At 34.6% G+C, this 16,419-nt stretch overlaps 1 protein-coding gene across 1 annotated transcript; it reads right to left on the minus strand.

Annotated features, from left to right (window-relative positions):
* Positions 1–4,827: 4,827 nt before the first annotated feature.
* On the minus strand, positions 4,828–7,596 carry LOC128557078 (kunitz-type serine protease inhibitor microlepidin-1-like). Its single transcript, XM_053543681.1, has 2 exons — positions 7,157–7,596; positions 4,828–6,279 (listed from the first exon to the last, which is right to left on the minus strand). Exons 1-2 carry the CDS (start codon positions 7,356–7,358, stop codon positions 6,050–6,052), a joined length of 432 nt encoding a protein of 143 aa, XP_053399656.1. The 5' UTR covers positions 7,359–7,596; the 3' UTR covers positions 4,828–6,049.
* Between the last annotated feature and the right edge of the window lie 8,823 nt (positions 7,597–16,419).

Raw genomic sequence — 16,419 nt, forward strand, 5'->3', positions numbered from 1 at the left:
TTAACGAGCATTCAGTTTTCAAGAGCCACTCTGTCCTTTTAAACTGTCCCAGGCATTGCGCTTACTCTAATTTGCACTAGTGTATAATTGCAACTTCACTGTCCTTGACTTCGGCCTAGCTGGCCGATGTTTTTATCACAAAGTAGACAGGTTGAACGTTAAGATAAGTCTGGTCGCGTGTTTCGTCTTTGAAAGTAATGATGACTATAAATGTTTCAGCGCATGAGAATACCGTGCTGATTGGTAATTAGCAAGTTGTTAGGTACTTGCCGAAAGATATTTCAAACCTGTCGAATTCGATGCGAATAAACAAACATTTGCGACTTTTTTATAGTATTGTCGCTGATATTGAGGTCAGGTCAAAGTTAATATTTTTGCTAAAACATGTATATTTCTTTTTATTGTCTAAAATAAAAGATATTCAATATGTCTATATCTCTGTGTTCCATATACAGATGTTTTCATTGTTTTTGTACATATGTATTTATTGCAAAAAGAAGTATTTGCCACCCTATAGACCAATTTCTATCTAAATTTACAAATTCAATGAATTAGATAACAAAATAGATTTGAACAAGATTTAGTGTTTAAGATACAAAGTATGACACACACAGGAAAACTATATTTATGTTTCGTGTAGTAATTTGCACCTAAAAAATCAAAATTTCACAAACTAATTTTACCTTTCATTAAAAAAAACAAAAAAAAACATATGTATTTTTTTTTAATAATGCCTTATTGTAAGTAACCGTCATATAGTGCACGGCCATTTGTAATCCCGCTCGAAAGTAGTTGAGAAATATAGCCACATATACCAAATTATTCCTTGGTCTAAGACAAAAACAATATGTATGTATCTCTTCTGGGGACCGCGACTGGATCCGGAAATGACGTCATCAATATGGCGACCGATTACGAAAGTACTACTGCTGAATAATTTCTGAAAAAAATCAGTAAAATTGCTTATAGTATCGAATATCATGTCATGAAACAAGCAAATTGGACATTTCAAATATCCATATTTACACTTTCTCAGGAAACAATATATTCAATTTATTTTAACTGTTTAATCTGTACCCCACCCACTTAATTTTCAATGCATTTTACACGTCGCTTCTACCTCTTGATATTAAATATTTTCGACTATTCTTATGGTGTTGAATTTGAAATAAGTTCATTTCCGAAAGTTACAAGAAATATAACATACAATAAGGGAATATATGTTACCAATATCTGCTTTAAATAAGTACCTAGAAGGAAAGGAATTTGAAATGCAGTAAAAATCAATGTCGGTACAAATAGTTGTGATATACTCTGCAACGCCTCTTTAAACCGTAACACTGCAGCAATGCATGTATAGTTTAGAACATGATAAATACATGAACAAAGTAAAGAATATAGACAGAACGCTCAAAAAGTAAAATAAAGGAAAAGAACGAAGTGCCGCACTGCCTTGGAACGGTCAGTTGTGAAACAACGCTGGTGTGCTTAAAACAGTATTTTGGCAACAATGCTCACACTCTATATCCCCACCATATTCCAATGTGATATAACAGTATACATAAAAGTAAACCGTCGACTGCTGAATGTCTTATTCACGAAGGGGAAACTAAAGGCACGTTATGTGAAAAACAAAAATGATTGGGTAAATATCTATATGAAAAACCTCTGGTCCTTTAGTCTTATGGAGTTCATTTAATATTATCACAATAGAATTCTGCTTAAACTGGTGCTAATAAAAAGACGTGAGGGTGTTTCACCTTTCTAAATCTCCAATGAACAAACATAGTCAACCGGGTCTTCTATTATTTTGATTAGATGAGTTCTATATTTTCAGGGGATCTTCTTGAAGCTTTTAACAAACCATTTGCCAATGTTTTCCATGCCGTTGCAGAAATCAGAACAACAGCAGAATATTATTAAGGATCCGACGAATCAGGATAGCAATTTAAACATATCAAAGTATCTCAGTATTAGTCGTCCACCTCTTTCGTTAGACACGATCAAATAGGAATCTAGCATCCAGCTGACAAAGGACTGAACACCAAATATGCAATTTATCTCGAAATCAGTGGGTCAAAACCGCATATAATAAAACATTTCATCATTTTACCAAATACATTTGGGAAAATTTCCATTGAATTTGATAAATAACTATTGTTTTGATACAATAAGTAACAGAAGTGTTTTAAATTGCTATTAAACGTAAAAAACACACACTGAATTACGATACTGTCATTAAGAAGAAAATTCTTGAAAGACGCTCTTGCAAAGATATGGCGATTACATAAAGGTAAAGGAAAAGGTATTTATTAAACATCGCATATAACCGACAGACAACATGACCTGCAGCTATTGTGGGACAACCCACGCATCTAGAAACAGATACCTACCTGGTCCGATATATTTCAAAACAGTATATGGGGAACATCCCCTACCCATCTAAATTGAATAAAAGCTTGGGTAAATCAGTATACTTAAATCAATTTCAAATATGAAGATACATGTATGTCAATCCCAAGCGATGCAGTATTGTAGTCTACATTTAATAACTGTACGTCCCTGGCATAAAAAATGTCAACTATTCGAGCAACAACTGATTGTCCGTATTTGAAAACATCATCAAGAATTATTGTTGATATAGTAACCACAGCTGACTGTGTATAACGTTTTCCAAATCATGCGAAAAATATCTGCGACAAGCTAGGCAGAAATAGTTCTCACGGATTACTTATTACATCTCGAAATAATGCATTCCCTAACCGGACATCAGTGTTGTTCAATATGGAGAGGGCTTGACATACTGCTTCACATGGTCACATGAACAAATAGCAATGTAAATCAAAGCCTTGAAATGTCTGATGGTTGCGGGTTTTTGGTAGATTTATTTTGTGTTTAAATGCCAGTATATTAATATACATGAATGAGAAACAAACACAAATTTAATGTGCCTCATATCTAAGATGAACTCTGCCTGACCCAGCTTGTGATGTAACCATGGGCTGGAATACCTTATCATTGATAGATCTTATATAATCTAAATGGTCAGTGTGAGTGGATTGTCATGTAAGTATACATGTTATCATGTTGACGCGCTAATCTTGGCGTCACGTTTACGTGGCGCGGTTTATCATATTATTATGTATGACGTCCTTGACGTCACTTGTTTATATGAGGTACTTCCGCAGTCAAATGAAAGCAACAGATTGAAGTAAACTGTAAGAAACTACACAACGTCCTGTATTTAAATTCCACTAGTGTCTAAACGACATTTTGGTGCCGTGACAATGGCAACACGATTACGGGCAGTGCTTAAAGGACAGAAAGGAGCAGTGACGCGAGTTTTTACCAAATTTGAAACTATTGATTTAGAGGGAACGAATTTTGACGAGCTCCAAACCATTGAGGATACCCTGAAAGGCAAACTCCAAATTATAACGGACATACACGAACAAATTGTGAACTCTATCCCGGAAGAGAATGCTGAGGAGATTGAACATGAAATTGGACCAAGAAGATTATGTGTACGAGTTGAGAAATAGAATTCAACGAGTGAGCAAATTCAGGCAAGTCAAATTTTCTAATCTCAATGCAAATTCACAAGCTTTTCCTATTCTGATCCCAGAAGGTACAGAAAACAACGTAACTCATGGCGTTATTCTGATAATCATGCTGCAATGGAATTAGCTCGAAAAAGAATTAATAGTTATGCTGCCAAGAAAATAATTGAAAACAATGGTTTACAGTGCATTCAGTTTTATTGATTTATTTTATTGATTTAGTTTAAAGCCCTTTGGGACGCATATATTCAGTGCTAAAGTTCGCGCATATAAAGCTCAGTTAAGCTTTTTGTGGAATTCAGTTTAAGCCCGATTTCGGGCGTAACTTAAGCCCCATTTCGGGCGTAGTTTAAGCCCTATTTCGGGCGTTTTTATTGTGTGTAGCCTTTTGGGGCATTTAACGGAATGTTTTAAGGTCGCCCTTAACGACTATTTGGTCGGTGACTAGTTGACCTAGTGGGGTTTACATGATGAGCCCGGGAACCATGTCCAGCCAGATTCAGACCGTGGAAATATAATAAGAAGAAATCTGATATGTTTTTTTTTTGTCGTTTTATGTAGTTTATGCCGATGGAATGTCGAATAACTGAAATTCTTGAGTGAATGCTTATTGATTAAATGGATTTATTGAAATGCATTCTTTGCAATTAATATACCAATGGTCAAAACACAGAGGGGTCGTTGGCTTACACTCAGGTGTGTGTTGTTCGGCAACTGGTCGTCCTAGAATCTCCCAATAATACCGTACTATTCAGGCTAGTATTTTGGTTAACCAACCCTTGTTCCTGCGCTTCTCAGGTTGATACACTGAATAACTTGAAGAAAAAGAAAAAAAATAGCCTTAACTGATATAAACGCTTATACCATGTCACAACATATTTGAAACATTATTATTTTCACTGTATTCTCATATGTCATGTATATGATTTGAGTTAATAAAAGTGTGTTCTGTTCTATTCTGAAATAACTAATCTAAGCTATAGAAAAACCAGCGGTGTTTCAGAAACCGTTTCCAATTGTCATACAATGATTGTAGATTTTACAAACCGCATGCCTTCATCACTTTTAATGAGATGATTTTTTTTGTCTTTTTGTTCAGAGCAGAGTTTATTTATACAAATTGGTATACTAATTGGAAAATTGGAATATTATGCACTTGAACACAGTTTCACATTTTGGTATGTTGGGACGTCCTAAGCAATTGAGAAGACATCTACCCGTTCTGTAAAAGAATTTCAGTTAATTATAACTATGCTTCTCATAGACTGTCTCTCACAGTTCCCAGTATTGTTCATTTAAAACAGGAGGGCACAACAACATCTCAAAACATTGCATTATGTCTGTGGATCACTTATCATGCATATAAAATCAGTTTATACAATTGAACATTGAATTTTGTCGGACGCGAGTTGAATACTCAGTCATATAATCGAACAGCGTCTACGTCTTAGAAATCAAGATTGAAGATTCTAATCATCTAATATCAAGATTGAAGATTCTAATCATCTAATATCAAATCCATAGTTACTAGTAATATCTATCATATATTCATTCTTTTCTGAAAAAGAAACAGCCTTGTACACTGGAGGAAAAAGCAATCAAATATTAATTATTTACTGCTTGGTATACCTGCCCCAAGCTAAAACACATAATCTTACACTGCCGTAAGATGACAACATGTAAGTTTTAAGGTCAAAATAAAACACGGGAATATGAAACTGAAATATTTTATTTGCGTCAATATGAAAAGAAATCATGAAAATACATGTTATGTACTAACTTTTCTTCAGGCTTAGCGCATTTTATCATAACCTTGTTAGATGAACAGTAAAAACTATCATATTATAAACATATTGAAAACATACTTTTGAAAAAGAATACAAAATAGTCTATGAACAAAGAATATATATGTTTTACAGAGCAAACTATATTTTCAAACACAATTACCTCTTTAGATAGTTCTTCTCACTATTTCTTATTTAACCCTTAGCCTGCTAAATTTCTAAAATGGACTGGTCCATCTTTCAATATGGGCAATACCATTTATTATTCGAAGGGGTTTTAACTGAAAATTTACAGACTGAACAGCGAACAGTGCAGACCATGATCAGACTGCACAGATGTGCAGGCTGATCTTGGTCTGCACTGGTCGCAGAGGCAGAATCACTTGCCGCCAGCAGGCAAAGGGTTAAGGAACAGTTTGGTATATATACTATACTTCGCAAAGGTCTGTTAAGTACGAAATTACAAAATATGGACATGCATGTAAAGCCAGTAACAAACTATAATAATTTGAGCTAAGTGTGATTTTTGAAGTGGACTTTTTGACAAGATTCCATTCATTTTTTTTAAACAGATGAATTAGGAGGTGAATAGAATTTAAAAGACATATACATAGGATGCACTTCAAAATTTAGGACGCTTATGAAAAAAAAAATGTGCAAACTTTGACAATACATCAACTGTAGAATAGTCTGCACTGTAACATATTATTTCTGTTCTGGAAACAGTTTGGAGAGAGCGTCCCCTGGCGGAGGAGGTAAATCATTCAACATATCACTCATGCACGTCTCCTGGCATAATTGCAGGCTAGCGAAGTTGTTGTCATTTCCCCAACAGCCGCCGTAGTCAAACTGCTCGCAAGTGGATGTCTGGGGGTTGTAGAAGTATCTGGTGAACGCTGCTTCACAGGGACCCTTTGTCATTGGCTGCTGACACGCTATATATAAAATGAATATATGATGTAAGAATGAATCTAAAAAGTCTGACTTAGTACCGAGTGCATTGATATATAAAGATTTACGAAACTAAAAGTATAATTAAACGGAATAATGACTGTGAATTCGCTCTCATATGTGATATAATTGTTGATTATTCTTGCATGATGCATTTCTTCTACATTGTTTGTGTTTATCACCGGAAATAAATGGAAATATTATCGACTTATCAAAAAGAATGAAGATTTATTCTCTTAACATTCATTTGACCTCACAATGACAGATAAACGCAATCGACTTATCATTTACGACCACTTACAGACAATAAGGACATGGACATTGTTTTCTAAACATGGAATAATTTGCTACTTAAGTGTTCTTTTACGGTCTTGATTAATCAAAAACTGCCTAAAAAGGCATTTTGACATTATAAGACAGACATATGACAATTTGTAAATTGAGTATATGAGCATATTGTTACTTTTTCGAGAGCTGGTAATAACTGGTACAAACTCGTAGGGCACAAGGTACTTTAACTAAAATTCATAATGAATTAATGAGGTGTCAAAAAACGTCACAGAAAATAAACTCATATAATTCAGTGTTAATATATATAACTTGTAAGGGAACTTGTAAAAATTAAGGTTGTGGAGTCGTAACGACAATCGACAAGTCACGTGTTCTCCGTATGTGATTTCGGCATTCTCCGGTTTTTTACGTGATGTGCTCGTTGAGCTACAGTTACACCCGGGGAATGGCGAACTGTCAAACGAAAATATGGGTCCGCTGTCCTAAATCCTGTTTGATATTGGTAGCAACGCTTGAATAAATTCTTTGGAGGTAAATTGGACATTCATGCCCAGCTACTTCTACACATACCGTCAGCGGCAACACGTCCACCACGTGACCCAGTATCTATGGGATTATCTATGACCGGCGGCAACGGCAAACCACCAACTGCTGCAATAAGACCGACTGCGATCGCAAGTAACAGTAGCTTGTTCATCCTCATACAGCTCTGTTGAAATAAAAACAATACATTTGTGTGTTTCGACCTCAATGAAATAACATTCCTAACCATAAGATAGTCGATTTTGAAAACTTTTTGATATGTATATAATTATAATGCTCGTTTTTTAAGTGACAGCAGCGACAAAGTGTTGTCTGATATAAAGTACAGATAAATGTAACGTGGTTACTGCCTGACGGTGAACACTTAACACATTTAGCCTAGAACTCACTCGCTGATTGTTCTGTGTAACATTACAGACTACATGCATGCATAAACAGGACCTAGAACTCACTCGTCGAAGCATGCATAAACGAGGTCAACTACTCATTCGCGAAATCACCAAATGCAGATAAGTTTTATTTGCATTTTTTTTCAGACATCAACGCTAGGAGTTGATGTAATTTCAGTACGTTCTACTAATCAGAACTACAAATACGCTATTCGAATGTTTGTTTTATATTCGACCAAAATGAGACACATTATCGTGTAATCCCCCCCCCCCCCCACCCCACCTCCCTCCCACAATCAACGCAAACTTGCTGTCCTTTTTTTCATAAAATTTTATTGTTTGGGAAAACTTACGAGTAAAAACGTCCTTCAAGAACTGGTAACACCAGTAAATTGATATTGAGTTTGTTTGAAATAATCTACAAGAACGATCTAAAATGAGTGTTTCTGTTTTAAAGACCCAAACTAGGCATTCAATAAATACAACTGATTGTGCAACAATAAAAGTGTACGTGCCTTGTAAGTTATCCAAAATGTAAGGATTCCTTATTAAACTCTTGAAAGATGCACAAGCCGTCACGATGCTACTTTGTCGAGTTTTAAAATTGAAATAATAATTGTTTACGCACATTTTGAACAAGATTTGACCTCAGATTTTATCAATTTTATCAAAATGAAGAAGTTTAATTAATAATCAACGGTGTGAACAAAATAGTTATAGGAGAACTAATTAAAGAAGCCGATACACTTCTTTTGCTTTCAACTCTTGCCTTGTAGAATTAGTTGCCATAGGCATATAAAGTAATTTTCATAAAAACATTATTTTTTTATATAAATTTCTCTAGTAGACGAGTGAGTGTCTTGGTTGAAACATTAAAGTACTCCGTACATGTATAAACAATTAGTATTGCAATCTTTTATGAGGTAGGCACTTTCCATTTCAAACCTTGGACCAGAGGGCCGGTGCCTCATTTTCTCTTGTTATAATGGCGATACATATTAAATATCAAAGCGCTGAAAGCACAGAAAGGTTGAAACCTTTCGATTTATAATCTGAAGAAAAACATGTTGTTCTGGTAAGAAGTTAGTTCAATAATATTAAACTTGCACAGGGCGCCCTTTAATATTTGGACGTTCAACATGTCCCTGTGTCAAGTTTAATCGAATGACAGCCATTTACATAGCAAAAATTTCAACCTTATTTTATTGAAGTGTAATGTAGGAAAACTCTCAAACACGAGATATATTGGTTTACCGTAATTTAAACTGCACCACAAATTACTTCCCCGACACATTACACAGACTATTCTTGCATAATTTAATTAAATATCATGAACAATACAACACTGAACAAATATTTGGAATCAATTATACATGCTTAGACGAAAACAAATACGTTTTACCTACGGCTCTAGTAAAATAATCTGCGGTAATTATTTAACGCACTTGTACCACCGAATGCATGTAGACTAGTCTTTTAAACTGCTTTTATATGAACTTATAATTTAATGAAATAAATTTTAATTTAACACAACCAATAAATGCTGGTTACACCCATCGATTATAATCATATGCACACTACATAGACAATACCTTAATAACGGGCTGCGTTTTTTTTTTTAATAAAATCCGACCATGAGAATATTTTTCGTCAAAAATCATTCTTTTTAATAAAGAAAATTTGACAGTTTCGTGTTGTGTTGCAAAAGTGAATGGATGTAAATTTCTCTTTCAAAGTGAGGACAGGTCTTCGCTAATTTCAGTAAGACAGTGTGTTCAATGGATGTGTAAAATAGGTTTCTTTGTCCGTTGTTGGTATTTACCTGTCACTTTTTAGTCACTTCCATCGTGAACTTGTAAAACCTTCCGCAAAGATATTTTGCGGAAAGCTCTACCGGGAAATTTATAACATCGATAAAACGTCGGACTACATAAATGTCAAAATCGTAAAATATTGAAGTCCGACGTTTATTTATAGAACTAGTAAGAAGTGTGTATGTAACCTTCGCTTTCACAGGAGCTTGTATTTAAGGCATGAAGGTAGTTATTCACCGAATATGCCACCATGGTCTACTCGAATTTAGACCATATTAATAGTTTTTTCCCGACTAGTAAAGGCTATTTTCATGTCAAATATCAGCTTTATTTATGCTTGATTGTAAGGAAGAATATCTACTGATGTTTTAAGCTAGGTTATATGCTTCAACATATTATTTGAAGCTGCTTGGTAAAGTGAAAGTAAAGTTTGTATATCCTGATCTCTACCTATGCCATATTAGCGTTTTCAAACCATGTTTATTCAACAATAACTACAAACTCATTGTATATAGATCAACTTTACGCATCGAGGCGTGTCTGCACTTTTAGCTTATAACAATACTGCGGTAAACGCCGAGGATAGCGGATAAGTCACGCCTCACTAACTGACGTGCGCTCCCCTTGTTTCCAGACTGCGCTTATCATTCAAGAAAGATAAAACAAACAGAAGTGTCATTGTGGTCCTACTGCTCACCAGGGTATCAAACGCTATTCTCAAGTAATCAGATCTCCAATAGTTCAACTCCAATATTATTTGTGTTTGCTACGTGTCAAGTTGTTTTTTTCTATAGTTGTAAGTTGAAGCATATTTCCAAGAATTGCTAAATTGTGGTGATAGGTTAGTAGATCAAAAGAATTATCAGGCGTAAATTAGAAGGATATGAGAATAATATCGTTAAATCAATGCACATCGTAAAGTACCAGAATGCACTTACTGCAGGCTCAACACCCAGAAATGTTCAACTCCAAAAATTCAACACCTCAAAAGTAAAACTCCAAGATCATTCTCCAAGTAATCAGATCGCCAAGATTTTAAATTTGTTCACCTCCTATGACTATCTATGTTTGCTAGGTTTCAAGTGTTTTTCTACAATTGCTAAATTTTGAGGCTTAATATAGAGATGGTACCTAAGGCTACGTATTCAATGACAACAACAACAAATCAAGTGCAAAACTGAAGCGCATATCGCTTTTCTCACACCAGCAGTATTTTAACATAGCACCGCGCAGTAAATACGGGAACTTTTGACAGCGACAACGGTTTCGTTGTTTTTGTGGATTAGCTAAAGGAAGGTGATTGTCATTTCTTTTTAACTAACACAACCATTTTATTTATACTAAATAACGTCTGCATTATATCAACAGAAGTTTCTGTAACGGTAGATTCCGCAAGGTAAATGCTGTTCCGAACGCCTCGGTCAATATGCAAATAAGGTACTTTTGTAAACACAAGGTGCGTGTCATAAAAAGTGAAATAGCTTCTTTCGGCACAGTTTTTGGTATGGTTAAGGTGTGACCATCAGATAGAATGTACATTTTTGTATCGGTCTGTTTTAACGCGTACATTTTAAGGCCTTGATTATTCTTGACAAACGAATTTTGTAAAATGTTGAGGGATTCGATGTCGTAAAATTCACATAGACTGTTTATATTTTTTCTCACGAATAATGTTTTCTTTCATATGATCATACCACACCTTAAATTATTGGCAGTAATAAATGAAATAAATTGTCTTTGAATAAATTCGTTTGAAAATGAAAGATAACGCTCAATTTTTCTGTTTGAATAATTGTTCATAGATCTTGAAGTAAACTATATTTTTGGGAAACACATCCGAATCTATGCATACTTTGTTCACATAACTATATAGTCCTAGAAGAGTTATCTGTCACTGGCTTCACTTTTCCAAGTAGGACCAATTTTTTCGGATTAAATATTACCTTTCAGCATGAAAAACGAAGTATGAAAGGGAAACCATTATATAATTGAGGTACTCCGGTATAAAGTTTTTCAACAGAAAGTAATATCAAATGCAATTTGATTGTTTAGGGCCCATCTGTACTTAATAGATAAATTAAACGAGAATTATGATTTGTTCTAGCAAGATTGGCATATAAGTGAGAACTGTTCTAGAAAGGTTCAGAATTCAAAAGCTACACATGTATACCATCTTGGATGTACCTCTGCGTGTCAGTCTTTGGATTACAGTATGTTATAGCGTTTCGAAAACTAAAGAACAAATCTACAGTTAGCAGCGGGCAACAACAAATAATATGACATAACATACATAACCTAATCAATTCTACTTTCTATGTTCACTAGTCTATTGTACATATAATGTTTGAGTGGATGTTTTCATGACAGATCGTTATGTATTAAAAAATAAGGCTACGTATTAAGAAGAGCCATTGTGTCGACTTCCCTAAACCGGTTTAAACTCCCCAGTGATGGTTTTGCCACTGACCGTTCCAAGGCGGTGCCCCACTGTGTTCCTGTATTTGTTTGTTTTGTCCTTTTGTGTTCATTTTTTTGTAGGGTGTGCGAGAGTTGTTCGTGTGTGTCTTTGGGCAGGCTGCATTTTTTGAACGTGGCTTTCCCTGTTGGATATTCTTCCTTGTTTTTTTTCCACAAATCAAAAACACAATTTTCAGATATATAGAATAATGTTTTGACAAATAAGGATCATGTGTCCATTCTCTTATTCTTAACTCAGTCTTTAAGCTAGAAGACATACTTTTAAAAGTATTTCTATGTAGCTAGGTTCAAAGTATCGAGTAGAATAGAAAAAAATCTAATTATATTTCAAAATTTAACACGATATCACATAATACACCAACTTTCAAAATTCTTGGAGCACGGGTTGTATAATTCTACACATTTCTGCGAAATCAACTTCTTGTTTAGCCGACCCTAGAAATAAAATGTACTGATGTCACGACTTAATCGTGACACAAAAACATTAAAAATATTGCAACCCCACTTATTTATTTCATGGGCTGTTGTCTTTAAACTCCGCTACCTTGTTAAAAAAGTTTCTACAAACGACCGACCCTGCTAAAACAACAGTAGAAGTCAGTGGGGTCCACCAAGCTAGAAACTAGATCTATCTACTCCAAGGTCCTGCTGTTTCGACTTCGCGCAGTTTTGAGATAAGAAAAAGAACTATACACATGAAAATCGTCGGGAGAAGACGCAAATGCCGCCTTGCTATGCTTTGATTCAATTTTGCATAAATGAAATCAATCAGTTTCATTAATCGGGGACACATATGTAGGCCAACATCGAGAAACTGCACATCATGCAAAGACCCACATTTGATATTCTAAGATAAGATAAGATTTATTGAGTCGGAAAGACAATTACAAGTAACATAAGCTCTGATGAGCTTTTTAATTAAGAAATAATAAATATGTGCCTATATTTTATCAGTTAATAAAATATGGACAGGAGTTCGGATGCGTAATAATTAAATCACGAGTGCGTAGCACGAGTGATTTAATATTCGCATCCGAACGACTGCCCATATTTTATTAACTGATATAATTATTGGAACATATTTATTATTTCGATTCTAACCACGTAAATTCTTCGCATTTTACAGCACTACTTTTTAGCGCGATTGTCATTCAGCTGGCCATATGCTATTATAAAAACCTCCCCACGAATGGAAAGCGTTGCATCAAACGGAATTTCCGATATTCAGTAAATTTTAATTAAAGTATTAAGTAGTTATTGCCGTGAAAATGTTATTTTCAATAACATCTAAGGTCGGATATAGAAATCAGAGGTAAATACTTAATTCAAGGTTTATATATGCAGTTTCTAAAAATAGTACACGTCACCTACATGATGGCACTGAAACATACACGCCAGAACATTGCGGCGGCATATAAACACGTAAAAACTTGAGTCTGGAAGATTGGAAAATTAATTATAATTTATTTACTGTCAAAGTAGAATCTAGTTGACATTTGTGGTGCCTACAACGCAGAAATTGTAAACTACACACACGACCAGACATAGATGCACTGGTGTTGAAGTTGAAACTTACCGGGCTGAAACATATTCTTACGGTAAAATATAAACAAATAAATTTATCAGTTAGATATTGTTTGTTTCAGAAAATTTGATGTACTTTTTATTACTACTACATTACACTGAAAAAGTCGAGTATTAAGTCGGTATATAACGGAAGCAGAGTAGAATCTCAGTCGTGTTACAATCGTAGGGCGGAATGGAAGAGCTATATTTTATCGTAGATTCATGTATAGGCGATTTCGCTATATGTTTATATAGCAACTGCTGCGGATCGTGTTAGAATCGACTATAAATTCTCGTTATTTACTGCTTTGATTCTATTTTGCTTAACAATCTATTTTAAAGACTCTGTAGCTTTTACTCTGTTTTATTAACGTTTCGGCATTATGGCCTTTATCATAATGACAACTTTCGTGTAAATTTTTCAATTCATCAACAATTAAATTACAAATCCGGAACTGATGTAATGTTGTTAAAAGTCATAGTCAAGTACCACTAATATCTAGACATATTCAGGATTTACAAGGAATGTCAATTAATTATCTTGAAAGAAGTAAAATAGGTCTATTTTACATTTATATTGTGACAGCTCTGTAATCCCAGACGCGCACATGCAGCGTGTGGCTTTCCGTGTTACAATGGAATAATGTAGCAATGTATATACTACAGTTATATTTACTTAAAAATAGGAAATCTTAAACAAATATTTTGACTCAATTTTAAATAAATCTTAAAAAGAATATTAAAAGATAAAATAAAATGTAAAAAAATAAATAATATGAATCGGTCATTATAAAAGCTGTACAAAAATACGGGAAAAATAAGAATAAAGGGAAGTAATTTAGAAATCTAATTATTTTAAGATGAAATAAAACAGTTTATCATATAGCTAACTCCTACACAGTGATCTCCCTTGCCATTCGAATTACTGCTTAGAAGTCGAGACAGGTAGAAAGAATCGTATGTAGATCTATATACAACTACAAAAAATGATTCAGATTATATGCCGTTTTTATTACTGACGAGTGCATTATGTATTAAAGCTAAATTAGAGAAATCTTTATAATACGTTTTGAACTATTTTTTTTTCATGGCATATTTTCATGCGCTTCGGTCACGTCTGGGTTTTTTTCTGAAGTGTTTTAAAGGAATACACCTTCACTTTTCAATTTAGCCATGCTCGGTGGATTAACAGACCTAAAAACATAATTTTAATGCGAAATGACGCATTCTTTAACCTTATTATTTACAGATGTATGAAAATATCAACGGACTGAAGAACAATGTTCAGAAAACAGTTTATATCAATAAGAATATCTGTCGATTAGCCAGAAAAAACGGGCAAAAACCTTACAGCGGATTAATCTGTCTTTCAGTGAAAACTGTTAGTCTGATATTTTTGCAAGCTCTGAAATACGGTAATTATAGGTCTCAGCCGCTTCGCGGTTTCAACCTAAAAAGGATTTCTCTCTATCTGTTCTGTGGGCTTTATCTCACTCTGTCCCTCTGTTCAGATCGCTCTGTGTCTGTACTAGCAGAGGATGAATTTCGCGCCCTGTGTGGCTGCGTTTGCTATATGTAAAGCGCCTTTGAACGTATTTATCATAAAAAAGGCGCTATATATAATTCGGGTATAATAATAATAATAATAATAATAATAATTTTAAGCTGCGGTTTCCAGTTAAACTGCAAATTTTAACAGATTTCATACACCCAGTCTGTAAAATTAGACTGAAAAAATCTTTAAATTTATGGATTGTCCGTTTATTTACAGAATGTCTGTAATAACAACGAAATCATAGACCTATTTTGTATACTTCTGTCTCGACCTATTTGGGCTGAACATTTTACTATAAACGAGCTATTTTATAGATTGAGAATTATTATCATTTTGAGAAAAAATGTCCAACCTCACATGTGTAAACCCTTCACTGTGGACACATTTTCGCAGCTGGAACATGTGTCTCCTTAAAACGAATTACTTATGGATTTTTCACTCGTCCTTGTTAAATGATGTGGTTCAGAGTAACGGGACGGACTGGAAGTAAGGTTACCGGATGATAACCATAATCTGATTTAAATAGTCATATTGCTGAAGTAAGATGTTGCAGAGGCCTAACATTTTATTAAACTGTCTTCATATAACAATACATGAAACTCGCAATAATGGGATGCCTCTGAAAAACTTGTCTTGTTTGGATACAGGTCTGCATATAAGCTGCATTTCTATGTGTTCATCACAGTTTTATATTAACCACAGTGTATGCCATGCATGTGCTATACATACCCTGATTCGTAAAGGTACCCTGCTTATACTAGGAAAAGGTATGCAATGCATACCATATATCTACCACCAAAAGGTATGCTATGCATACCCTGCTTCCACTTCTAAAAGGTATGCAATGCATACCATGCATCTACCACAAAAAGGTATGCTATGCATACCCTGCTTACACTAGGAAAAGGTATGCAATGCATACCATGTATCTACCACAAAAAGGTATGCTATGCATACCCTGCTTAGACTACAAAAAGGTATGCAATGCATACCATATATCTACCACAAAAAGATATGCTATGCATACCCTGCTTAGACTACAAAAAGGTATGCAATGCATACCATGTGTCTACCACAAAAAAGATATGCTATGCATACCCTGCTTAGACTACAAAAAGGTATACAATGCATACCATGTGTCTACCACAAAAAAGATATGCTATGCATACCCTGCTTAGACTACAAAAAGGTATACAATGCATACCATGTGTCTACCACAAAAAAGATATGCTATGCTTACCCTGCTTAGACTACAAAAAGGTATACAATGCATACCATGTGTCTACCACAAAAAAGATATGCTATGCTTACCCTGCTTAGACTACAAAAAGGTATACAATGCATACCATGTATCTACCACAAAAAAGGTATGATATGCATACTCTGCTTAAATTAGGAAAAGGTACCTCAATCTACAGTGTATGCAGTGCATACCATGTGCCTACGGTGACAGTGTATGCTGAGTATACTACTAAAACTGTGTATATC

This window comes from Mercenaria mercenaria, chromosome 5 (assembly GCF_021730395.1).
Source record: "Mercenaria mercenaria strain notata chromosome 5, MADL_Memer_1, whole genome shotgun sequence".
In the NCBI taxonomy this organism is placed as follows: domain Eukaryota; kingdom Metazoa; phylum Mollusca; class Bivalvia; order Venerida; family Veneridae; genus Mercenaria; species Mercenaria mercenaria.